This window comes from Triticum aestivum, chromosome 6A (assembly GCF_018294505.1).
Source record: "Triticum aestivum cultivar Chinese Spring chromosome 6A, IWGSC CS RefSeq v2.1, whole genome shotgun sequence".
In the NCBI taxonomy this organism is placed as follows: domain Eukaryota; kingdom Viridiplantae; phylum Streptophyta; class Magnoliopsida; order Poales; family Poaceae; genus Triticum; species Triticum aestivum.
In genome coordinates, this window is record NC_057809.1 from 616,231,658 (window position 1) to 616,258,321 (window position 26,664).

At 44.7% G+C, this 26,664-nt stretch overlaps 3 protein-coding genes across 3 annotated transcripts; 2 read left to right on the top strand and 1 right to left on the bottom strand.

The window, feature by feature from the left end:
• Positions 1 to 5,327: 5,327 nt before the first annotated feature.
• On the bottom strand, positions 5,328 to 6,832 carry LOC606355 (xyloglucan endotransglycosylase/hydrolase protein 8). Its single transcript, XM_044549287.1, has 2 exons — positions 6,410 to 6,832; positions 5,328 to 6,288 (listed from the first exon to the last, which is right to left on the bottom strand). Exons 1-2 carry the CDS (start codon positions 6,692 to 6,694, stop codon positions 5,707 to 5,709), a joined length of 867 nt encoding a protein of 288 aa, XP_044405222.1. The 5' UTR covers positions 6,695 to 6,832; the 3' UTR covers positions 5,328 to 5,706.
• Positions 6,833 to 13,526: 6,694 nt separating this feature from the next.
• Positions 13,527 to 14,668, top strand: LOC123131426 (light-harvesting complex-like protein OHP1, chloroplastic). Its single transcript, XM_044551109.1, has 3 exons — positions 13,527 to 13,837; positions 14,006 to 14,128; positions 14,248 to 14,668. Exons 1-3 carry the CDS (start codon positions 13,703 to 13,705, stop codon positions 14,314 to 14,316), a joined length of 327 nt encoding a protein of 108 aa, XP_044407044.1. The 5' UTR covers positions 13,527 to 13,702; the 3' UTR covers positions 14,317 to 14,668.
• A 10,208-nt stretch (positions 14,669 to 24,876) lies between these two features.
• Positions 24,877 to 26,092, top strand: LOC123129117 (antimicrobial peptides). The gene has a single exon (XM_044549288.1). It carries the CDS (start codon positions 24,939 to 24,941, stop codon positions 25,869 to 25,871), a length of 933 nt encoding a protein of 310 aa, XP_044405223.1. The 5' UTR covers positions 24,877 to 24,938; the 3' UTR covers positions 25,872 to 26,092.
• The last annotated feature ends 572 nt before the right edge of the window (positions 26,093 to 26,664 follow it).

Here is a 26,664-nt window from a genome sequence, read left to right on the forward strand (position 1 = left end):
GCAAAGAATCAAGCTAATACTTCCAATCAAATAACCAACTTACAGCTTAATATCAAAGTAGCAGCAAAAAAAATAGGAGGCCCAATTTAGCTACATGCCAAACAGGAATAGCACTGCTCCCTTGGTAGTTCAGCAATCAGTAACATTACAAAAAACAGGAATAGCACTGCCAAAAGCATTGAAAGCATGCGCAGAATTTTGTGGACACCGCCACCAGTAGTTCTGAAAGGGAACTCTTCATCAAAACGACTAATGAAGTGTTCTGGAACACAATAAGTGTTAGCCACACTTAATACAGGTTCCTCGCTAGAGCACGCAATCATTATTCTGTTCATCATCTCAGTCAGTTGAGCTACTGCATATGCCACACATTCACCTGCACAAAAACAGAACAAAAATGACTAGGTTATACACAACATAAGAGCATTTACGATAAAAGAAATCACTTACATATATTACTAGATGATTTATAGGCATTCATGACAAATATTAAAATATAAAACTAGCACATTACTACAAACAAGAATTAGGATAGTGAAGAGTTAATCAGCACAAAATTGGTCAGGAGGAAGAACGAAAACTACCATAGGCAGAACAGATGTTGTACGACAGATTTGAAATGCACAAAAGAACTTACCAGGATCGCCTACTTTGATTTTTTGTTCTTTGACTTCACCCACAATCGAAATTCCATTCATCAAGACAGTTGCAAGGTTTAAACTAAAGTTATTTGGGTTCTACAAGAAACAAGTCATTCGAGAGAAACAAAGTAACAAAAGAAAATTAGATGAAGGAACAAATTCATACCATAGATTTACAGCCAACACAGTACAATGGTGGGAAATCAAACACAAGGAATCTTATAGTTTTCATCTTCTGATGGCAATGAGGACACTCCCAGCTTGGGACATCACATTCACTTCTAGTGCCAAAAACGATTTCGACTCCATTAATTATCCGGGGTTCCATAGGACCTTGCATGAGACCTGCAAGGAAAAAAAATCAGATGTACGAAAGTTATAATCTCGAGACAGGGTCAGATGTACAATTTGGGAGGAGAAGAGATTAGAACCGCCGATGGATAACACCATCTACCCTGGTTCGGGATAAAAACTTGCATGTAGAAAAATAAAGAAACACAACACCGCCCACCCTTTGTCTAAGATGAGGGTTCGGTGACTGGATTATCTAGCGAATCCGGAAAATAAAGTTCCAAATCATCAACGCAAAATCTACCAAATCAAGACTCTTTTCAATTCTTCTAAAGTAGAGTTGCAGAAGATCCAAGGGGACAGATCTAAATTAGAGTAGGATCCAAGGGGTCAGGTATACCAAACTTGGGTATCGATTCTAGACTAGAGTTACAGATAAGGATTCAGATCTACGATTTGGGAACCGTATCTACTCTAAACTATTTAGGCCAACTCCACCGCGCGACTCCAAACGGACGTCCGTTTTGTTCGGTTTCTGTCCGTTTGGGTAGGGATTTGGGGTCGTGTCCGGGCCTGTTCTGGGATGCGGTGGCCGTGCGCCCACCGCGCGGCCGCATCCCGGCCGCATCATGTCCGCGTATTATTTCTTTGCAAGTCCTTAACTTTATTTCATCATTCATTTTTGGTACATGGAAAATGCATCATCACATTTTAACTAGTAAAACAAGACCAAAGAAAATAAAAACAACAAGAATACATTTTAGAAGATAGCCAACTTCCATAACTGCCCCCTTGAGTTGGGTTAGGGCCTTCTCGATGCACTCATTGCTGATCTGTGGAGGAGGCTCGATCTGGCATCCTCCTTTTTTCTTCAAACTAGAAGTAGATGTTGCTCCCTCAGACCTAGTCTCGTGTCTAGCCTCTAATCTAGCAACAAGTGCACTTGTCTCATTTACGGCCTCTATGCTAGCTAAAAGTGCACGAACATGTACTAAATTTCTCTCTATCAATATATCGATGTACTCTTCTTCCCAATACCAAAACTTGCATCCATTCTACACAACAAAATTTGAAGTTAGCACAACTAGTTAAATCTAGAGCACAAACCGACGCTAAAAAAAGCGCATACCCCATCGTTTAAGCACTTGATGAACACCCATCCGGGATGTTCCGGCGTTCTAGACACGCGGCGCACGACCATCCTTGGGCAATGGTCGCACTTAATGAGTGGCGACGGTGCACCGGCGAGCTTTTGGGCAACCACCGAGCCCGGTCGGCCGCCATTCGTGTATCTGCTGGCGGACCACCGACGGTGCAGATCCGAGCGGCTAGAGGAGGAGCCACTGCCTGCATGTGGCCTTGCGGCCCTGCCAGGGCCTTCCGGCGAGGTGCCCGGCCAGTCCATGGCGCGGCCCGGCCTCCCTTAGCCGGCCGAGCTCAAGACCGACCGGATCCGCCCCAAAACCGGCCGGCGGGTGCGCAAACCAGGTGGCCGTGGTCGCGTCCGAGCCCGGCGCCGAGGGGAAGGGGTTGGGCGAGCTCGTGTCCGAACTGCACGACTGTAATGGCAGCGGCGGCGGCAGCGACGGGAAAGAGTGGGGAAGAGTGGAGGGGGTGCGGCCGGAGGGAGGGAGGGTGGCGGATAGAAAAAGGCCCGTCTTGTGCCACCGACGGGCGGGCCAGGGGAGGATACGCGCAGACGACCCGCGTGTCCGCGCGGTGTCCGTTTCACCCCAAAACCAGCGCAAGTTTGGGCCGGGGATGGGTCGAAAGCGGACACAAAGCGGACAAATGTCCGTTTGCTCCCGCGCGCTGGGCCGCCTTTTTTGTCTCTTTTACCCCAAACGGACGGGGCCGGACAGGATAGGGTCGCGCGGTGGAGTTGGCCTTAGAGATCACGGATTCAGATGTACGACTTGAGAACCAGGGGGAGGGGATAGAATGGGATAAAAACCTCCAGTGGAACAAACAGCCCACGGCTCCGGGGGGGCGGCGGGGGGCGGCTGAAGCTGCTGGAGCGGGGGAGGGAGAGAAGCCGTTGTGGGGGGTATTTATCTGCGTTATGATGATGCGGGGCAGACCTGGACAGCCGTTGGATCTAGGGCAAAATGGGCGGATGCGGTGGCGTATTCAGAGTATGGGGCGTGGACGGCGGGCGTGCAGCGGGGTTACAATCGATCATTTCGCAACTCTGATTTTCATGGTGAGTCGAGTAAATAAAATACAAGAGTATATTTATAATATTAAAGGACGGTAGATTTCATAGTTCTCCATACATCATCCTATTTATATCCGTTAATTTTGTTTTAACTATGAAGATTGACGATTGAGATTTTCCAAAATAAACGAAGGGTTATGAGGTGTCTTCAGGTCGCATCGCTGGTTCTGTCCGCTTGTCCAACACGTAACCAACACCGTAAAGCTACTCCCAAATCCCCTTGCCAGATTTCTTCTCAAATTGAAAAACATGAGGTCAGCAAGATGTAGCCATTGGAGGGCGAGCGTAAGCTCCACGTTACCGGCAGAGGACGAGCCAGCCGGCTCGAGGTTCTCCGACGGCGAGTTTGACCACTTCCCTAGGATGACGCATGGCTTACCATGACGATCAGCATAGGCGGGCACCTCAGCGGCTGCGGCTTCGGCCTGATACTGCGGAAGCACGGCCTCGCCGCGGATCACGTCGTCGATGCCTTCATGGTGGATGCCAATCCACCACGGGGAGTGTCGTGGTATTTTCACGGCAGATGTCCTCTTAGGACTTAGTCGCGAGGCCATCAGCGTCGAGTGGTAGATCAAAGGGGTTAAACGAGAGACACAATGATTACTCAGATTCGGCCCCTCTCGGTGGAGGTAAAAGCCTACTTCTGCTTGGATTGCATTGATGACCTCGATTACAAGGCTTTCGCGTGGCTAACCTAGCAATCGAGGGGTTCTAACTTGATCTTTCTGACCCTAGGGCTCCCCTTTATATATAGGGTGAGACAAGGGGCGTACATTAGAGTTCGGGTCGGAAACATGATCCGTGCCCAAGTCTTTCTTGTCCTCTAAGGAATAATACAATGGCGGTTTGCAAGTAGGCTTCTGTCAGCACGTCATGGGCCGGCCCATCCAGCGGGCGGCTTATCCTTCTAGGCGAGTCTTCTGGAGGTCTTCGGCCTACCTGGCCTGGTCCATCTTGTAAGTCGCCATCAGCATTGACCCGGCCCTAAACAGGCGGGTTATATCCCGTGATTATATCCCCAACATTAGCCCTCAGGTTGACTTGGATTCATTCATGACAACCTTCGAAACCATTGTCCTATGCAGCTCGGCAAGCAAAATCAAGGTGACTTCACTCGGCTTCTGTAAGTGAATTGGTGCTTGTAGCTTGTAGTTATGTTTGTTTTCCCTTAATGAAAATCAGAGGACACTTTCATGGAATGGTGGCACAAGGCTCGGAAGTCCTTTCATGGTAAGCTCAAAAGAGGGTTTGACTCGTTTGTCATCTTGACCGCGTGGCATCTATGAAAGCAAAGAAACGAGAGTGTTCAACAGGATCGATCAAGCGCGCATGGACACTAACCTTGTCCAGCTCATCCATGAGGAGATCAAGCTTTGGAAGAAGGCGGGTATAGGAGTTGAGGGCTTAGATAGATTTGTGAGAGAGTAATCTTTTGTGTCTTCTTTCGGAGTTGGAGTTCTGTGTATCCCGTCTTAGCACGGGTTCTTGTAAAACATTCTTTCTTCCTTCTATAAAAATACGGTACGCTTTTGGCGTACTCTCAAAAAAAATCAGAAGAAAAATCCCTTTTTTTTCTTTAAAACAGATGAGTTCATTCGTGCAAGGACGAGAACCGCCTTCAGGAGTGTTAGAGCATCGACAACTGGCCTCCTCGAATCCTTCCTTAAACGTCTACAGAAGTGTCGGATCATGAAAGAAAAGGAAAAGAGTGATTTAATCGAACCTCTCTATCATTTTTATACATTCGGGCTATCCACGGACCCTCGTACCGAGACCAAAATGTAGGTAGTACATGAGGGCTCGCGGGCGCCTGGTCTGTTCACCACATAAGATGCGAACTATTTTTTTTTCTTTTCACTCTCTTCATCTCATCAATCACATGCAAGTGATCGAACGAGAAAATATAAGTATGTCCACATGAACGGACAAATAGGAACGTGTCCGTGGGGGCAGATTTGCTAAGTCCATTTGCAGATGCTCTTACCGCTGTGCAAGTGACAAAGCGTTAGTACTACGGTGTACGGGAGAGGTAGATCGGACAGTGGGCGCCACTGGAACGTGGTGCCACCGAGTGCGAGTAGTAGAGCATGTGCCATCACTCAATGCGCGCCACCGTCGCTTGTCTGCTTCCTTCCGTCCACTCAACAACCATATAATTTGCTTGCAAGAATCCATTGTTATCTTTCTTCTAACAAAAAGTCAGAAACGCATCCATACAAAGCTCTTTTTTTTCTCTCTGGAGAGAACATGCATGTGATGTGAGTGACACCTAAGACAAAATGTCAACAGATCAACCAAAAGATTGACTATTGGCACGCACACCACCCTTCTCCTCTCACTTTCTTCACATTTCTTCTAAACAAGTAAAGGTGGCAAAAATGAATGTACACGAAGAAAAGAAAAGAAAAGGAAAAATGGCACAGGTTTATGTAAGGTAAGATGGGATGAACAAGAAGAACAATTGATTGTACTGTAGCAACGGAAGAAATTAATCAATGAAATCTCGGCTCGGAGGTGTACTGCTAGTGCTACAAACACTGAATCATCAATTCATCATAGGTCGCGTCCGCACTCGCCGGGGAATCCCTTGGGGAACCTCCAGCCGTCGGCGCAGTAGTTGTAGGAGAGGCAGTTGCGCTCGGCCCAGGCGACGGTCTTGAGCTCCTCCTCGCCGAGCTCGCGGCGCATCCAGGCGTCGCTGCCGGCGGGGCAGGCCGTCTTGTTGGTGGCCTTGTCGTGGACGCAGCCGTTGGCGTGGTAGGCCTTGTAGGGGACGACGAAGGGGTGGTGGCGCCAGTGGATCTTGACGGTGCCGTGCTGCGTCGCCCAGTAGCTGCCGTCCCACAGCGTGGCGTGCACCGTCATGGGCCGGCTGGAGGGGAAGGGCAGGCCGTCGTACTTCTTGAAGGTGCGCACGGGCACGCCGTCGACCTCGAAGATGATGTTCTTGGGGTTCCAGGTGATCTTGTAGGTGTGGAAGTCGGCGGAGGGGTCGAACCAGAGGTAGAACTGGTGCTCCTTCTTGCCGTCGCCGCTGGCCCACACGTTGGTGTTCATCACGTAGGGGTCGCCGCTGGAGTTGCCCATGAACTCGATGTCGATCTCGTCGTGGGTCGCGCTCTCGCCGGAAGTCAGCTGCGCCACACATCCATTTTCCATTTTCCATTCTTTTTAGCAACGAGAGAAAAAAATAGGTAGATCCAGCAGAGCACAAGGAAGGAACAAGGAAGATGAAGATGTGGATGAAACTACTGACGTAGAAGGAGGTGACTGTGCCGGCGGAGTTGCCGTCGACGAGCTTCATCTTGACCTCGAACTCGCCGAAGAGGTACTTGGCCTTGGACTTGAAGCCGGAGCCGGACTCCTGGTCGAGCTCCAGCGAGAACTCCTGGCCCTTGTCCTTGCCGTCGTCCCGGTACCCGATGTGGTCGCGGTCGCCGATCACCTCGAACTGGTCGTCGAAGTCGGCCTTGGCCCCCGCCAGGAAGCTCACGGCGAGGAGCACCAGCACGGCGAGGAGGGCCGACGACCTAGCCGCCATGGTCGCTGCTGCTGCTACTCTGCTACTCTGCTGTGCGAGCTGGTACAGAGGGTGTCAGTGTGCTGTTCCCCTTTTAGGCCGAAGCTTTCTTGCTTAGATGCTCTTGGCTGGGCGGAGCTGGTGGTGAACTGGCGGTGGGGCGGCGTCAAGGCAGCGTCTTCGATAATGCGGCCGGCGCGCGCACATGGTCCGTGTCGGCTGGCTGGCTGGCTGGGCCCGTCCAATTTATGTTTTGGAATCACGCAGCTGGAGCTGGCCGTTATCGCCGCCGCACTCGGCGACATGAGGTGAGATGAGACGGTGGCGCGCACCAGACCACACTCGGCGCCATGAGATGAGACGGGGGCCACGAACCCAAGGGAAGGGACCTGACCGAGGCCAAGGACTCTGCTCCGCGAGAGCATCCCCACAGCTAGCCTAGCAATGAATCGGATACCACCAAAAAGTAAAACGGAAAGCTCTTTTCAACAACAGAAGAAAAGAAAACCTTAAGTCCCAAACGTTTGGATTTTGCCCATGACAAATCAAACTTTTTTTTATGACAATTTTAGTTGACACGAGGGTGTCAAGTTTAGTTGCCAAGCAAAAAAATAAAATAAAAAGAGGACAAATTCGCCATGCTTACTAATTAAACCCGTCATCCTCGCAACAACTAAAGTTCTAATAACAACCTTCGATTTGCTATGGGCACGATCCGGATGTTCAGGATTTATCTTTTCCAAAAATGTCTTCAACAGCTGACATAAATTAACCTTTGTAAGGAGGAGATCGGTTGATCCTATTTGACGCATAGGTCGATGGATAGGGAGGTAACATGCATCACTGTCATTGCGCATAGTTACGATTGGGCTGGCCAACTAGCGAGAACCCTTCCTGATTTGATTTAATTTGGTTTATACGTTTTTGCTGTGAACATTTTCATAGACATGAGGAATTTTTTATTTCCAAATACATTTTTTAGAATTGTGTGTGTATGTTTTTTAAAGTATGAGTACTTTTCCAAAAACATGAACATTCTTTTAAGTAAGATGACCTTTTTTAAAAATAGGTCAACATTTCTCAAAATATATGATTTAAAAGAGTTTTGCACGAGAACATCTTAAACTTCTATCAACACTTTTGAAAAAAAATATTCATCACATGTTTAAAAAATGATCCATGTGTATTGGTTTCTTTCATCAGGTATCAACAAAATGTTTACCATGTACTTTCAAATATATTTTAGGTGCAAATAATTATGTTTATGAAATTAAAATGAAAGCAGAAAAGGGAACCTAAAAGAAAAAAAGAAATTAAAAATAAATGGGAAAACAAAAAATAAGAATCCAAAATGAAAGAAGAAGGAAAACTGGAAAAGAAAAATAGATAAACTGAAATTGGAGCAGTAGCGAAAACAGAATGAACGCCCAAATTGGGCTGGCCCAGTTGCTAGGCCCACGTGGGTTTGCGCTGCTATTAGAGCAACTCAAAGTACTCGCCTAAAAACATTATGTAAAAGTCATTCTATAGGGTGTCTGTGTAATTTACTGGAGTTTATGAAAACTTTTCTAGTTTCCGTAAATATCTTGCTGTAAAATCTTTTACTTTTTTATTAGACTAGGCCTAAGGCCTGCAAGTCAGTGTCACGTTTTGGTAAGTTTCTACAAAATCCCGTAAGATGTTTCCGGGTTTATGGGAGCTGTTAGAGGCCTTTTATTGTCCCAACTTTCCTTAAACGATAGTTTGTTAGGGACACGAGGGCTATTGGAGTTGCTCTTAGACGCAACAAGCAATCCTAAAGGAAACATAAGACGGAGGGGTGTAAAATCAAATAGAAAATCGAGATCACTAATTAAGGGATACACTTTGCAAAAGCCACTCCCAACTTCTCACGGGTTGACAAGTGACGCATTTTGCATGTGCGTTGTTTGTCGCAACCTGAGAGTTTTTTCCTTTTTTCATAGATCATTTCATTCAAAATGTTTTATCTCTTAAATTGTGCGCCAAAAATCGAACCGTTTTCATCGTTGGATTACTCACTTGAGATTTTCAAATTAAGATATCATATTAATAGGTTTCGACGAAAAAATTTCACTAAAAAGTAAAAAAAAAAACATGTTGGAAGCATGATTTTACGTTTCAACCTTTTTTCCTTTTTCGAGAGGCACTATTGTGCCTCTTGCGGAGACAAATCTCCGCTTCTTGTGGAAGAAAAAAGAGAGGAGTTTTTTGCCTCTTGCGGAAGCAACTCTATGACTGTAATGGAAGGGAAAAATATTTATTTTTTCTTTTCCGGGAGACATGGTTGTGCTTCTCACGGAACCAATCTGTGCCTCCCATGAAAAAAAGCATGCTTCTTTCTCTCGTAGAAGCAAATGTGTGTCTCTTGGCTTTAAAATATATTTTTTTTCTTTTTCCAAGAGGCATAATCTCGTGAAAACTAATCTCCACGAGAAGCAAATATGTGTCTCCCGTGGATGGAAGAAAAAAGAGCACTTTTTTTTTTGCTTTTTTTCCACCAAAACCTTGAAAACCAGGCAATAACCAACCAAAAAACCCCGGAAAACTCATCTAAAAACTGAAAACACGTACATAAAAGTAAAAAAAAACTCAAAGAAATGCTCAACATGCGACCCGCAAGGGATACCCCTTGATTAGTTCCTCCTAGATGAGGCATCCACAAGAGGGCCAGCCCTGAGAGGGGTGGAGGATTAAAGAACATTAACCAATGTTGGTCACTTGCACACCGGTAACACTAGGCGTGAAGATGGTTCTCGTCCTTGCACCAGTGAGGTCACCTTGATTTTGCCACTTAGGATAATGGTTTTGATTACATACAGAAATAAGGTCTGTTGTTTATACGTGTGCGACGACTACCAGCTATCTGATGTCCAAACTGTAACGACATACATTGTCAAAATTTGCTGCTGCGGTGACACTCAAATTCAAAAGGGTGTACGCAGGCAGCGGGGCCACCCACGTGCCAGGAACAGCGGCACATGCTGGCCGCGCATGGACGCTTCTCATGTCGTTTCTGGATGTGGTACTTTTCTGGATGCGTTCATGTGCACGGCCGCAGCGCAGCCTCGTTTGTCCCTTTGCCCTACTCGACTCTGAACGCGTGAGACGTCTCTTTCGCGCCTACTCGACTCTGAACCCGGATCGATGTGGCTCCGCTGGATTTTCTTCAGTCCGCTATTTCGGCGGGCACCCGATTCAAGCGACCCCAACAACCCCGCATAGCGAGAATTAGCTGCGCTTCACAGTTCCAAGCTTGAAGAGATGGCAGTGCGTTGGCATTCTAGGGCCATCCATGTCTCATAAACTCCAGTTTGTTGCCAGGCATTATGTTGTGAGAATGTAGTATTTTTTGCGGGTTTGTGAGAACGGGTAGTGTGGGACGAAAGTGCACACGGACGAATGAAAGTGAGGTAAAAAGCGGTCTTGAAATTTACAACCGAGGATCATGCATCATCGAACGACCATTACCACCAACAGAACAAGCCGCCAACTCGCGTTGTTGCCGCTCCTCTCTACCGCACCCAGCTTGGACCACGTCGATGATAGCCGGAAAATTTTCGTGTACATAAGAACCGGCGCCCCAAAGCTGCTGCCGTCGCCATAATATGTTTGTTTGCAGGGCCGAGCGTACTGTGGAGCTGGCATTTTTCTGCTCGGAGGAAGAGACAGCGGAATTCGACCTGTGGGCGGTGGGCGGAGCATGCAGCGCAAGTTGATGCACGCTAATTGGTGGAGGGGGGCCACATGTCAGGAACGGGTCCAGGTGAAGCCGGGTGTGAGAAGAAGACTGACACCGAGAGCCCTCCATGCAATGATGCAAGCGTCCCAAGCTCTAGATTATTTACGAAGCACTGTCATAATGAAATGTCTACAACTGGCTCTCAGTGTTTATCTGTGCCCGTGCGTTAATTAGATGGGTTTCCTTAGTCATGATTTTGTAGTTGCCACCTTTTTTTTACGTCCGTGCGTTTGTTTGTAGTACTGGAAAAATGCTCAGATCGCGCGAGAATATTTTCCCAGCTATATATATTATGATAATTATCTTAGCTGCTTTTTGTGCTGTTCTTTTACCCTTGGTTGATTGTGTCTCCTTTCTTAGTTACTACTAGCTGTGTGCGCCATATAGAAAAAAAAACGAAATTGACAAGATAATGCGATTGCAAAGTGTGGTGGGGTTGCAGGATGCAACGTTTCTCTATGGCATACGTGGACCGTGTGTGAGCCACCTGCTGAGTAAGGCTTTTGAAAGGATGGAAATTGTGAAATTATTATTTTTGAAATAATTGAAATATGATGTTTGATAGAGTAGGAAAACAATTTATGAAATAGTTGAGATTGTTTTTTGAAGAGTGATATTAGTTTGTAAAATTAATTGAAATCTAACTATTTTGAGAGAATTGAAATATATTTTTCGAAAAAATTGAAATCAATTTTCTAAATGAGTGAAATTAGTTTTTTTGAATAATAGAAATCTATTCAGCTTCTCGAAAATAACTAAAACTACTACTTTCTCCGTCCGGAAATATTTGTCGTAGAAATGGATACAAATGGATGTATCTAGAACCAAAATACATCTATATACATCCATTCCTCGGACAAGTATTTCCAGACGAAGGGAGTATAAATCACTTGAAACAATAAAATAGGTAAAATCATGATTTCTAGAATGGTTATGGTTATGTCTCAGTCGACTGAGACTTAATCAAGTCTAAGTCAAGTAACAAAACATGGAAGAAAAAAAACTAAACTAAAAAGAGAAAAAAATATACGGATCTCAATGTAAGATCTCACGATTATAACATCGACTGAGACTTAGTTATGTCTCAGTCGACTGCCATTTCGCAAGGCTATTCTCGAATAATGAAATAACATGTAAAAAGTCTAATCTTCACATTATTTTGGATTTTTGTTGGAATATACATTTAAATAATATATTTATTAATTTTCATATATGAATAAATATAGCAAACCAACATATACATGCTATAAAGCCTAGAATACAAATGAGGAATACTTCTTTTACGAGATGTAGAGGAGCATTTTTTCGATAAAGGGTGGAGTACTTGTTTTGTCGCCGCAGACCAAATCCAAGTAGTGGAGGTTCTCATTCGACGCCCAGCCAGAGTCTACCACCACACTGACTAGCACGATGACAGATGACAGAGCACACGCTTCAGCCGCACTGCTGGTCGCCGCACGAACCTGGGCGCGAAAGGCCCAATCCTCCGGCCGTCCTGAGAGCATCTCCGGCCGTTGAGCCTTTCAGAAGACGTTTTTATCGTTGTTTGGGGGGCTGCCAGCGAGAATTTTGGCATGAGAACGAATAAATCTCTAGCCGTATCCACCCCAAGCGAGGCCCGTCGTACTCGTCGGTCGCTCGCTTGGGGCGCGACCGGACCTGGCACCTGGCCGCTTGTGCACCGGAGCTAGTCGATCCCCGGTGCGACGGTGACGGGGACGGTGAGAACGCGGACTTTGACTTCGGCGTCCTCCTCGACCGGAGCGCGCAGGAGCCGGATCAGCTGCCGACGGCCGACGAGCTCTTCGACGAAGGCAAGATCCGGCCGCTGAAGCCCACCAATTCCGCCGTGTCTGCTAGACGGTGCAGCGTCGTCTTGTCGCCATGGTCGGCTCGTCGCCAGGTCCGCCATGTGGTCTCCTCGGCTTAGGGGCCTGGCCGGGCACGGGCACAGGCCCGACTTCGACCCGTTCGCCACAGCCATGGCGAACGCGTCCAAGGCGGTGGCGCCATCCCCCATCGGCTTCGGCGTCAAAGACGCAGCCCCCGTGGTCGCCACGCTCGGGGCCGGGGCTGCCCGTGGCCGGTGCACCCGGTGCTGGGGACGCCCGCGCCCGCCCACAGCTAGCGTCGCCGGCCGCTTGGACCATGATTTCCTGACCGCCGAGTCCTTGACACTGGCCAAGACGGAGCTCCTCGGCATGGCCTTCGGCTACGGCGACACGAACGAGGACGTCGGGTTCCTAGCGTGGAGGCGGCGAGCGAGGCGGGGAGGCGACAGGTGGGGAGGCGGGCTCGCGCAGAGAAAAAGGTTGGAGAGATAGGGAGTGGGAGGCTGAATGTGGGCCAAACACATGCAAAATCTTCTTTCTCCACCCCAAGTGCCCCCCCCCCTCCCCGGTGGGCTGGGTTTCGCCTGGTACCGCCGGCTCTATTTTTAGCCAAATCCGGCGAAAACTGTGCTCTTGGGATCCCGACTGGGAGAAAAATTAGGCTCCGACGTCCCAAAAATGCTCGGGGGCCGGCTGGAGATGCTCTAACGCCGGTAGAGGTCTCCCACCGAGCTCAGGACGCTGCAACCACCGCCTGTCAACTCCTGCCCGCAACAGCGTTGCTGCCCGAACCACCAATGCTTCATGTGCCCACGAGCGCCCCTCCGATGCGAGCAGGCACCCCGCTGCCGTTGTTGGTTGCACATGCTTGGCCTGATGGCGTCCTCCGGCGACGGCAGGGAGAAGAATTATGAGATAGAGTATCTAGGACGTGTACAATGACGCTATCGCAGGATTACCGTGTAGGATAAATGCTTTGGTGAGGAGAGAGAAAATTAAAAAAGCATGCTTTCTTTTAATTAAGAGATGATCCCTTGGCAATAATTTCTCTCACTAAAGATAAGACTAACATATAACCAATAGTACCCATATTTTTCAGACGGTACCAAATTCTCTCGGGCGTCACTAAAATTTTCAGATAAGCGAATCAAAGAGGCCTCGTGAGTCCTGAGGAACGTACAGTAATTTTTTGAGCCACGCAGCTGCACATATGATCCCGGCCCACCACCACCGTATGTCCACTTGTTGCATGACACCACGACGGATAAGGTTGTGGTACGCAACCAAGCCAGGCAGCCAGCCTCTCGGCCGCTCGTTCGCTAGCCCCATCTCGTGTCCTCTCTCTACCTCTGAGCCGTTGCGTCGCAGCCCCAGCCTGCTCCTCTTCCTCTCCCCTGCCAAACTCCCCGTGGTGCCGTGGTTAATTCGAGTATAGCAATGGCTGTGGCCTCCATGCTTCATGCACCGTCTCTCCTAGCAGTCCAGACCTTCCGCGGACAGAGGAATGCTGCCGCTAACCGCTCACCGAGAGCGGCGGCTTTCAGAGTCCGGGCAGCGAAGCTTCCGGCCGGAGTAAGTTCCTGCGTCCACGGCTGCCTCCCTCGCTTCCTTCATTCCCCGTGCCTCTGCGTCTCAAGCTTAAAATCTTCTCTACTTGATTGATCCGTGTGTAGAGTTCAGAAAGAAGCAAGTGATTTATTTAACTTTAGTTGCTGAAACTTTGGCGCTTCTTTCTGCTAGGTCCAGGTGCCAAGGGCGCAGCCCAAGCTGAGTGAGCCGTTCCTGGGGTTCACCAAGACCGCGGAGGTGTGGAACTCCAGGGCCTGCATGATGGGCCTCATCGGGACCTTCATCGTGGAGCTGGTAAGAACATCTATGTCAACCGTTCAATCGTGAAAGCACTGTCATAATTGAAATTTGCTTCTTTGTATATATGCATGCGTGATGACAGATGTGTTTTGGGGCTCTGTTTTTTATTTCAGATATTGAACAAAGGCGTTCTTGAGATAATCGGTTTTGAAGTGGGAAAAGGCCTCGATATTCCATTGTAGTCTGATCTCCCCTCCCTGCCCTATGAGATGCTGATGCTCGGGACATAAGAGCCACATGAAAATTAAGGTTGTAGCCACCAATAGCTATGCTCTGCATCATAGTAAATATATAAACAAGCTCTAAGCATTCCGTTGCACTTGCTATTTTTCATTTTACACTCGTCTTACCAAAGTCATCGACAGAGTGATCTTCAACACTCGACAATATTCTGCTGAGCTGGGTGATAGTTCGTACCGATAATACGAAAACTTGTTTGTTGTTTTGAAAAGAAAACTGAAGTTGTCCATGTTTTGAAAAGTATGCCGACTTCTCAATCATAATGATGTGGTTCTGATGCCATGATATTCTGAACTAGTGTTTCTACATATGAGTACAATGTTTCACTCTCTCTTTTCGGCTCAAGCTTTTTTTGGTTGAACTGGCGCTCTTAAGTTTGGATGGCTAACTCTGTAACTCAGCTGCTAAGGTTAGGGGTGGATTGACGAGCTGCTTGGCTCCCTAAGGCTTGGCTCATTAAGTTCGTACTCCTCATTAAGGCTTGGCTTATTAAGCTCTTTAAGCTTAACTAGCACAGAACTATATATGTTCGACTCTATTCGTCTAAAGCTCGTTAAGCTCGTGACTTTGTGAGTGCTCGTTAACAGACTACGGTGATTTACTACCTATGGGCTGAGAGTGTGGGTGTGATTTTTGCGAACAAAGATGGTGACTACATGGGGAGATGCGCTAGATTGTTGCCTCTTATGAGCTAGGTTGGGTCGATTAGATTGAATAGATGAATTGAGGTGTGATGAAAATATTTTGACGTAAGATAAGAATATGTGTTGTGATTCATTCGTTAAGCTCATTAAGTTTGACAAACTAATATCTGCGATTGATTTTGTTCATTAAGAAGCGAACTACCAGCTTAACAAGACGACCTATCAAGTGCCCATTAAGCTTGCAAGCTATGAGCTTTTTGTCCACCCCTAGCCAAGGGCATCCACACCGTATGAAAATCCCTGTCCATAATGAAGGAAGTGCTATTTGTGAGCTCTCAACACAGTTGAGAGGCCCCCCTTTTTGAAAAGAAAAAGACAGTTGAGATTTCTTGTTCTACACTCATTACCTAGAATAGTAGATAATAATTAAGGCATGTGGAGGTGTCTAGATCTTCTGATCGTCAATCACCCAACTAAGGTAAAATGCCTCAACTTATATAGTCGTCCCACTGTGGGCTCAACACTTGAGGCCCACTTGAACCATAAATCCCATAATCAACTTAGCCCACGATTCGAGTTGCCATGGGATCACATTTGAGTAGCTAAGTCGAAACCAACCAAATGGATTCTTCCCCTTAAGCACGCGACCCTTTAGGTTAATGCATACATGGTCTCGAGTCGGATCAAATCCGACTCGGCCAGTCGGTAGCTGCTCCTAGCAGAACATGCCGACTTCCAAGTGTATGAAAAAAAAACCCGACATGATAGACATGTAGAATGTGTCATATTGCGATTCATTTTGCCTCACGATATATATTACCGGGTTCAAGGCGAGTCGGTCATGCCTGTGCCAGCCCAGCCTCTTTTCTCCACCGATGATGCTAACTACCAAAATCTATATCTATCTATCTATCTATCTATCTATCTATCTATACCTATACTAATTACAGACTTCCAAGAAATTACCACGTTAATTAGAATTTACGAACCGTTCATCTGGTGGGACCGAGTTATTACGGTGTAGATTAACTTTTAAATCCTCAGCAAAAAAAAACAGCTCCAAAGGCCCGTACTCCTTCCACGGCCACATATAAGTAGAAAAACTCCTAACTCAATCTATCTATGACTCCACGTCTATTTTGAAAGAGAAACTCTAACTCAATCTATCTATAGTCTATTTTGAAAAAGAAACAAATAAATCAATCTATCTATAGCTCCACGGCCTCTTCCTCTCCCCATAAAAATCAACGAACTGAAGCAATCTCTATATATACTCCATGGTTTCTTCTCCCATGGAGTTCATCGTCTCTGGCTTCTCCCATAGAAAAAAGTCCATCGTCTCTCTCAAGGTGAAACGAGCAGGTTGGGGCATGGATCAGGTGTGCCAAAATATATTATAGCATAAAAAATCGTCATATTTGATCAGGGTTTTTCTACCACGATAATTGCATACGTACACTATGTCTGCAGTTCTCTATACATTCATGCCTGCCGTTCATCCAGATCATCCATCAATAAAAGAAAATTGAGGTTAGGTCTGCTATTGGCAATGGATTTTCCTCTCAGAGTAGCTGCGTAGGCGTATACAACCGAACATGCATCCATGTGTGTCCTCAACGTCCTTCACAAGCTGATTACCAATGTTGTAGTGCACAGTACCAAACCCGTAATCATATGTTGGAGCGGGCCCAACCTCGACGATGCAGCCAGGTGTTTTCCGCGATACACACGTACAAGGCTAGCTCGATTACTTCTTAACCGATTAGTGTTGCGAGAAATATACAGTCGAATTCATGCACGTATACAGAAGCGCAGGCCGCTGAATCAATTCCACAAGAAGACATAGGTAGACGAAGCTAATCCCTTCTATTGCTCCGCAGAATACACGCACAAGAGGACACAATTTAATTGGTTCAGTCAAGCTAGCCTGCAGATGTGTACAGGCAGAAAGAAATCAGATTTTTATCTTTGATTATTGCATAGACGAGTTGTCAGGAAAGCATGTACATGTATTGTGTCCGGACTCCAACGTAAGCCATCAGGTTAGTTATCTGAGGATAAATATTTATTTGCATCTACATTTATATCATTTACCGGATTATATGGCCTGCATCTATTTGAAATTTGGAATTTTATCTTTTGATACTTTTAATAAAAAATATATGTTTGCATTACTTCTTCTGATTTATTTGCAACACCGACTCACCCGTCCGTACAAGATGAAATAGGCCTCTCTACAAGACGATCTCACCCACAGCAGGGAGAGAGAGGACCGGGGAACGGTGACAGACTATTACTGTGCGATGGTGAGTTCCAGCAGCGTCAATGGCTGCATAAGATAAGATGCAAGCCACGCCATGCATGATATATCTCCTGTGTCATCTCCATGCTTTAAAAAAATAAGATCCATGCTCTCTTTACTAACCATTGTTGAAGTATATGTTCATCCAGATGATGGCCTCTTACCTTTCTTCTCCCCCCAACTCACGCAGAAGCAGTGTCGTTGAGCATTTGGGAGAAAAGGTAGTCTAACACTGTGATCGTGAACCTATAAAGGAGTCCTCCCAGCTGTCCTTTCTCGCCCTCTGCTAGACAATGCAGTTCTACAGCAAGGGGGAGAAGATATGCACAAAGGCTGGTGCCCAGTCACGTGTCTCTGGTGGTATATAGCATCACACGACGTACACCCAGCAGTCAAATGACGCACAACGGCACACTTGGTGCCTGAAAACGGGACACAGTCTAACTCTGTTGCTACTAATGTCACTCTCTATTACCAAATAACTTATTGATTTTGCATCTTTTGTCATTGATAAATTCATGTTCAGTGGCCTTTCCTTTTTCATATGTTTGCACTGACCAAAATTGATATCAAATTGCTAGAATTGAAAAGATGTGGGCGTGCGTTGTTAAAGTTGGAAAGATGCATGGCAGGCCATCTGGGTCTGCAATAATAGACTGTTTTTATCACTGGAAGTATGAGAAGTGCATGGATGAACCTACTTTCAAAATTTTATTTCTAAATGCCAAAAAATTATGAAAAAAGTCTCACACATACATCTTCACAATCTATGTACACACAGAAAGTTTCGCAGAAAAATAACTTTTTCTTTGGCCTGTGCAAAAAAGACAAAAAATGTGTCGTGGAACGCTATTTAGAAACACCGGAATTTGTCTTTTTTGCGGAGCAAAACAAAAAGAGATTTTCTCACAAAACTTTGTGCGTGCACACATATTGCGAAGATGTATGCGAAATTTTCTTTTGATTCTTTTTACATTTTAAAACGTGTTTAAAATGCAATTTTTGAAAAGTAGGCTCATATGCCCATGTGTGCAGGATGTGCCCTATCCTGGAAGTATTAGCTATGTTTTGTGTAATTTTCGGGATCCTTCTGGCAAGGAGTCATTGCTTCCTTCGTCATGTCTCTGCAGTACAAAAGGTAATGAGTGTGGGAATTAAGGTACTGGAGTTCATCGACAAAGTAATTTCTCAGCATGATATTTGGACTTAATAAATAGTTACTCAATCATAAAATTTGTATTTGCTTTTTAGTCTTCTCTTGATTATGTATCGGACGAATAGATGCAACGAATTTAGAATGAGATTTCATTGTTTCATGGATAGATAATATGTTTTTAACCAATAACTAAGTACCATAAATTAGTACTTTACCATTTTCATACTATCCTGCTCGGACGCCTTTTCAAGACTACTCATTACCTGCGGCCCTACTCTAATACATATACTTATATTATGTTGAATACGTTATATTTATTTTGTGCTTGGGACATTGATTTTTTTAACAGTATAGACGTAAATATTAATGATGCTCAAATATTAAGTTGCCCAATAACAACCCAACTGAAAGTCATAAAAATGTTACTAACCATTAAATATCATAAATACAAATACATGAATTGGGATTTAATTGACGAAATATATAAATTTCCACCGAATGAATTTTGGTGGAAACTATTACATTTCCTGAAAGGTAATGTTTCAAAAGTATAAATATGTATATATCATATTATGTTCCAGTTTGTGGAAAACATTCAAACCGAGGTAAACTGATATAAACTTAAAGTATCTATGTTTCCTAAAGCGAGCCAAATGTGAATTTTTCTAAAACAAAGTGCATTCATTTTCGAGGGAGTCTATATGGGGTTTTCCGTACAGTATCTTGATACAGTATTGTCTAGAATAAATCAAACTATTAATGAAAGGAATGGGAGTAGTACATTTGTGTGATGGAAAATAAAACAATCCTTTTTAGCATAAAGAATGTTACCTAATATTATGTAAATAAGTTAGAGCTCCTGGAGATATTTGTAAATATGCAAAGAAATATTGATATATTATTTATGTATCATGTACTACCTTTTCCACTATTAATAGCACGAGTATGGATCAATCAACCTGTCTAAAAATAACAAGAGAAAAGAATATTAGTCCAACATAATTTGTAAAGTACACGTATATGAAAATTGTACGTCTAGGAGTTTATTGAACTCATAAATCTTTTCTGCCAATAGACGTAGTTGCATGTTATTGATTGCAATAAATTGACAATATAATATAATTAGCATTTTCCATCTTAATTTCTAACAAGTGTTACCATGAAACAACTATTAATAGAAGTCCAACTTACATACATCTATCAAAATCATATTAACGATTAATCCAAGTTGCATGGCTAAGCTTTGTTCTAGCGTTGGATCACGCGAGAGCATCCAAAGAATATCTCTCCAAGTCAGAGGGACAAATCCCTTCTCCATCAACCATGTCTCGCGACATGGATCTAGACTTGCCCGGAATCTACTTTTATAACTACCCAGTTATGTAGTAGCATTTGATGGTAGTTCATAAACTTGTCGCTCATCACCCCAAGTCCATATGTCGATTTTCTCTTCTGGTTTTCGTTCATTTTGTCTTTATTATATTCTTCCTTACTTTAAACCCACAAACAACCTTTTCAAATTTCATGAGCGTTTTATAATAATTCATTTACATTTTCGACTTTTGATTTTTTAATTTCATGTTCAAATTTAGAAAATTAAACAGTTTAAACTAATGAACACTTTTTCAAATTCATGGTCATCTTAAAAAAGTCATAAATATTTAAAAAAAATGGGGAATACTGATTGGCTTGAGTAGATAGCTTGTACGAACATTTTTGGAATAACCTGATTTCATTTTGCATTTTTTTAAACCGGATAGAAAACAAAGAAAAGACAGAAAAGGTAGATAAAACCATCTACCAATCATTTTGGCAGTAATGGGCCAGCCCATGATGCTCCGCGTGTGCAATTTAGCGACAAATTTGTAACTTCGAGCATAGAATAGTCAGCCTGTCATCAGCCTACGTGCGCGGAGCTCCTGGGATGTCCTGGGCAGCCCTCTTCGGCCTGATGCCCGGGGCTTTAACGTGTAAAGGATTGATCGAAATCACTAGTTATTAGAGGGTACCCTTTACAAATGTTACTTCCACCTTCACTCGTGGTGACAAGTGGTGCACTGGTTGTGTGACATTTGTCGGAACCTGGGAGCTTTGCATATTTTTCGTAGATTTGTTTCTTCAATATCCAAATCACGAACAATTTCTGTCTTGGGTTTCTCGTGTTGAGATCTTCACATCTTAATAGGTTTGGAAGAACTTTGTTCACAAAAAATCCAGGAAAAAATGAATATAAGAAACCGAAAGAGAAAAAACCAAACACTAGGGAAAAAATATAAAAAGGAAACCGAACAAACACCCAAAACCTGAAAATAAAAACCAAAAAATCGCAAGGACAGTTGTGGTTTTCACTTTTTTGGGGGGCATACCCGTGTTGTTCGCTTTTTCGGAAAGCATAGTTGTGCTTTTACACGGAAGCACAGTTGTGCTTCATTATGCTTGACACAGAAGCACAATTTTCATTTTCACTTTCCAAGAAGCATAATTGTGCTCTTCACTTTTCTAGAAGCACAACTATGAAAAGCACAAATGTGCTCATGCCAAAGCAAAGCTGCAGAACTGTACTTTTCACTTTCAAGAAGCATAATTGTGTTCTTTCATGTTAGGAAAGCTATTTTCTTAAAGTACAAAAATCATGAAAACTAGTAAAAACCAAATCCAGAAACAAACAAAAAACCAGGAAAAGATGAAAAAAAATGTGGAATAAACATGATCCCACAGATGCGCCAGCGTGCGATACATGGCGGCGCCGGAGCACACAATGTAGTGCGCCAAGGGTGTGGTGCCCGCCGCGGGCCTGCGACTGCCTCTGAAGGGGTACCAGTTAGTGAGTTACTCCCGTACACTTATAATTTGTTCTATATGACTCATATGATGAAGAAGCCCATATAAAAATCGTGCTTCAACCAAACCTAAAAAATCTTATAGAATCTATCATAGGCCCTGATGCACAGGCAAAATTTAGTTGTGTTAGGTACTTGGGATTTACTACCCCTAAAAAAGGAATTTCGAATTTGGAAATTCTCAAAAAAAAATTGGGACCTGGAAATGCTCCTATGAGGCTGGCGGATCCCATGCGTGAAGTTGACCTGGAAATTGGGACCACCGCCGCCGTACACCACCATTATGCGATGTCTGGCGCCATTGGAGTTCGCCGTCACCGTTTCTTCTACTCACCTTTTCATCTATGTTTTTTCTTCAGGTTCTTATCTGGTTTTTTCGTTCGTTTTTCTATTATTTTCTTTTGTATTTTTTCTTTAAATTCACAAACATAATTTTGAAATTTTGAGAAAAAAATTCAAATTTCATAAACATTTTCTAAACTTATGAACATTTTAAACCTTCACATTCAAATATATAAATAGTGACAATATAAGAATTTATGGACATTATTTCTTAGAATTCATGACAAAATTTTAAAATTCATGAATAATTTTTTAAAATTGGAGAAACTGTTTTGCTCATGTAGATACCTTGTACAATTTTTTTTTTGAATAAACGATTTCATCTTGCAATATATTCTTGTACGTGCAAAAACCGGTGGAAGCCTGATGGGAAATAGGAGAAAACAAATAAATTGGCAGAAGCAGCTACCGCCTGAAGTTGTGGTAATGGGCCAAGCCAGGACGTTTTGCCTACGCGACTCAGCAACTGTTGTTTGTCGCATCGTGCATATAATAGGAGGTCTCCAGATAGTCGGTCTGTTTCAGCCTGCGTGTTCTGAGGCTCCCGGCTGTCCGGGGCAGTCCACTTCGGCAATATGCAGGGGTGCATCTGACGCCAGAACTATGTATCATCTACTGCAAGGCAGAGCTCTGTCTCGCCCCTAGCGCGAGCGCTACTGGCTGGCAAAGTAGTGTAGCAGCGGAGGCGGGTTTTATTTTCCTATGTTGTTTATTAATATATTTCCATTGTTTGATGAAATTTTATTTGGTTTTCCCTCTTTGTTTCTTTTTTCATCGGTTTTCTTTCGTTTTAGAACATGTCTTTAAATCTTTTTTTACTTTGTGTAATCATTTTTCTAAATGTCTAAAACATTTTTTAAAAGATCTTTAACGTTTTTAAATGTTGATGTTCATTTTTTTAGTCCTCCAAAACAATTTTTACTTATATTAAAACTCTTTTTTTACATTGTACAACATTTTTCTAAAATGTAACTTATATATTATTTGAAATACGTGAAACATTTTTAAATTTCATGAACATCTTTTTTGAATGCTATCAACATTCTTCTTAAAATTACACTAACAAGAATTTCATATTTGGTTAACATTCTCAAATTCATGGTGAACATTTCTAAAAAAACGATATTATGTTTTTTCAGAACGTGAGTATTTATAATGTTTAAAAAAGTTAAAAGTAAAAATAAACAAAAACTATGGAATGCCAAGTTTTGTCCGCCTATTTTGGGAGTGTCCTTTAGGTGAGAGCATCATTCGACTCACATAAAGCGAGACATATCCTCATCCTGCATATGACACAATTCAAAAAAAAACTGCCATATAAAATCCCCGCTAAAAAATGTTGAAGAAGCTACCAGCTAGAAAAAAAGGCCATATAAAATCAGTGCTTCACCTTAATATGGCAGACCTCTTCTTTAGCACTCCAGGCGCTAGGAAGGTCCAGGACGCTCACATGGAATTCACGTGGATCGCGTTCCATTAGCGCGCTGCCTCTTCTATCGCTCATTCGGTCAGCTCTACTATCACTTGCTAGCTGATTTTCGAAAAGCGTTTATGTTGGAAAAAGTTCACGAATTTGTGAAAAAGTTCATGGATTAAAAAATGTTCATAAATGTAGGAAAAAATTCAAGAATTTGGAAAAATGTTCGTGAAAATGGAAAATTTTAATTAATTTTCGAAAAAAATCACGAAATTGGATTTTTTTTCATGATTTTTTGCAAACAGTTCACAGTTTAGTAAATGTTTGCGAAAATGAATAAATTTCATGATTTTTTAAAATAGCAAATCTGAAAAGAAGTTTGTAATAATTTAATAAATTCAAAATTTTTGACAAGAAATTCATGAATTTGAGAAAGGCCCACCAATTTGAAAAGTCCACGCATTTAAAAAATGAAAGAAAAATAGAGCAAGAAAATAATGGAAATAAAAGTACAAAAAAAGAAAAAAAAGAATAACCGGCCAACACAAAACATATAGCCCCCTAAAAAAGAGCTACAACGTTTTATATGTGCCGGCGGCCGATTATTTCCAAGGTTGTGCGCCAGTTGTCCAATGGCCTTCAAACTATGCGAACCTGTATTTTTACAATATTTGTTAGGCCATCTCTGTTTGGTGCTTAAACTGGGCGCTATGGATCAAAATATGAGATCTGTTTGACCAAAACGCCGGCATCTACACTAGATTTAGAGTGTGGTGCATAAGAGAACACAAGTTCTTTTTTTTTTTTGCGAAACTCCTTTCAACTCAACTTTTTAGTTGTGTCAGCATCCCGAAAGTAGTGTCTTTGATGCGAATGAAAGTACTCGTTTTCTTATATAGACATTTGTATTAAAATGCTAGTTTTCTTTAAATGTGTCTGTAGTTTTTTTTTTTGCGAGTGTGTTGATAGCATTCGCATTGGAGATGGTCTTAGAAGCCCAATTAGATGGTCAACGTGTGTACTGATGCCAAGTTGGATCCTAACATTTTTATTTGTGTGACTGTGGAAATAGAAATAAATAGAATATAATAGTGATACGTATGGCAATGCACATTGAAATGCTTGAAGGTTGGCTGCTAAAGCTATCTTAGTTGACAGGACTCCATTTCCATCGGACAACAGTGCACTAAAGGTAAAATTGATCAAATTCTACGTGATCAAGAAGTTAAGGCGCGCCTTTTAGGAGCCAAATAGTTTATCAGCTCTACATGCCGGGTCTGTTGCTAAGTTTGCAGCGCGATAGAAACGTACTTGCTCCGTTCCGAATTCCTTGTCGTACATATGAATGTATCTAGATGTATTTTAATTTTAGATACATTATTTTTACGACGAGTAATTTGGAACGGAGGGGGAGTACGTGCATTCATGCATGCAAGATGCAACTGGCGCTCCAGTCCCATGGTGTTCTACACATGCCATGCATATCGTGGATGCACGACGATAATACTCTACTGCTATAGTTATCCAAACGTCAGCTCACGGCCAAAGATGATGGGATCGACCTACTACCACACTCGCCAGCACCAGCACAGTTCCATTTTTCACCTACACGCCCTCTTGTACGCATGCACTCGTGTCTCCGTATCAACCTGGCAAGCTGCACGCTGGCAAAGCTACCATCCAAGTCACACCGATCAAGCTCGCGACGTGGGCACGCTGCATGCAGCGATGCCGCCACGTCGCCTTCACGTGTTGCCACGTCGCCACTGAGCTCCCACGCATAAATATCGCCCGTCCATGTCCATCTATCGATCTCATCTCATACTCACACTCCTCAACCTGTTTTAAGCTAGGGCAGCAGCCATGGGTGTCAAGTGTGGTGGTGTCGTGTGGTGTCTCCTGCTCGCCGGGCTCCTTCTCCTGGCCGTGGCCTCCGCGGCGGAGCGGGACACGGAGAAGGAGGAGGAGATCCGGTTGTGCAAGAAGGTCTGCGACTGGAAGGCGGGGGAGGACACCGGGAAGGCCAGGGAGTGCAAGGAGCAGTGCGAGCGCCGCCGCCACGGCCACGAGCTGCTCCAGGAAGACGGCGACAGCTTCGACAGCTGCGTGAGCCAGTGCCGGGGCCATGGGGGCTGGTGGGGGAAGGAGCGGTGGGAACGGTGCAGGCAGATATGCAGGCAACGCCAAGAAGGGGAGGGGGGCGACGACGACTTCGACGAGGGCGACAACGCCGACGACAGGTGCGACAGGATGTGCCAGCGCTACCACGACCGGCAGGAGAAGATGCAGTGCATGAAAGGCTGCAGACATGGCGAGTCCGGCCTCCTCCGCTCCGACGAGGGCCACAAACACGGAGACCGCTGCCAAACACAGTGCAAGCGCTTCCGGCCCGGGTCATACGACAGGCAGCAGTGCATCGAAAAGTGCCAGTGCCAGCAGAAGGAGGAGGAGGAGGTGATGAACCACCACGGCGGCGGTGGCCATGGCCACGGAGACCGCTGCCAAACGCAGTGCAAGCGCTTCCCGCGCGGGTCGTACGACAGGTGGCAGTGCACTGAGAGGTGCCAGAGCCATCAGCAGGACGACGAGGAGCTGATGAACCACCACGGCGGCCACGAAAGCAGCAGCTGCGAGCAGAAATGCCAGCAGCGACACCGCCACGAGTACGATAGGCAGCAGTGCGTGCGAGACTGCAAAAGCGGCGGTGGCGGCGGCGCCGGTGGGCGTGGCCGCGAGGGCGACGAGCGCCAGCACGACAGGGGGATGGTGGTCGAAGCCATCCTCGAGGAGGTGTAACGGCTGGATGAAAGTAGCCAGCTCTTTCCAGGAGCTCGACCTCTTTACCGGTCTTGCATCTTGCTATGCGTACGTGGTAGGTGCATGTGTGAGCTACAATAAATTGCGGTAACTAGAAGTGGCTCTCCAGCCTTGGAGAGAGCCTGTGTACGAGGAATCAATCTGGAAAGCAATGTGGTGATGTGTCATGTGTGATAAATAAAATAAGCAAGGTTTCGAAATTAAGCCCCCAAAATATCTGAATCAGCTCAAGATATATGTAGGTATGTGGTTGAATTTTTCTTTCACAATTACTACGAATACATTTTCCTCCCAAGTATTATAGACCGGACTCATGTGTATGTACGGTAAAATCTCTTGTTTTCATGGTACCCGTCTCAAGCGTCCGGGCGGATGGCTGACACAGGCGGGCACCTCAAACGAGTGTTAAACATCTAGGGCTGATCGGCACCTCTTCCCCGGACGTGTCCGTCATGTCGGACTGACGATAGGGTTCCACTCGGAATCGCTTGAAAACTCGGTGGTCCGAAGCTCGTCTCCTTCGTCGGACCGATGATGTGGCGTGGCGCCGCTCCGGCGGGCCGTTTAGTGCCCTAGCCCAGTTATTTAAACCGATCATGGGCACCGAAATCATATACGACCACATTTCTCCCCTCGTGTCCGCCGCCAGCGCACTTTCCAATCGCCCTCCGCTACCCTAGTAGTCATGCCTCCACGCCGGGTTAGGAGCTACCCATATCTAACGCCGGAGCGCTGGTTGCAACTCCTTGAGTAGGTTCGGGCAAGGCACGAA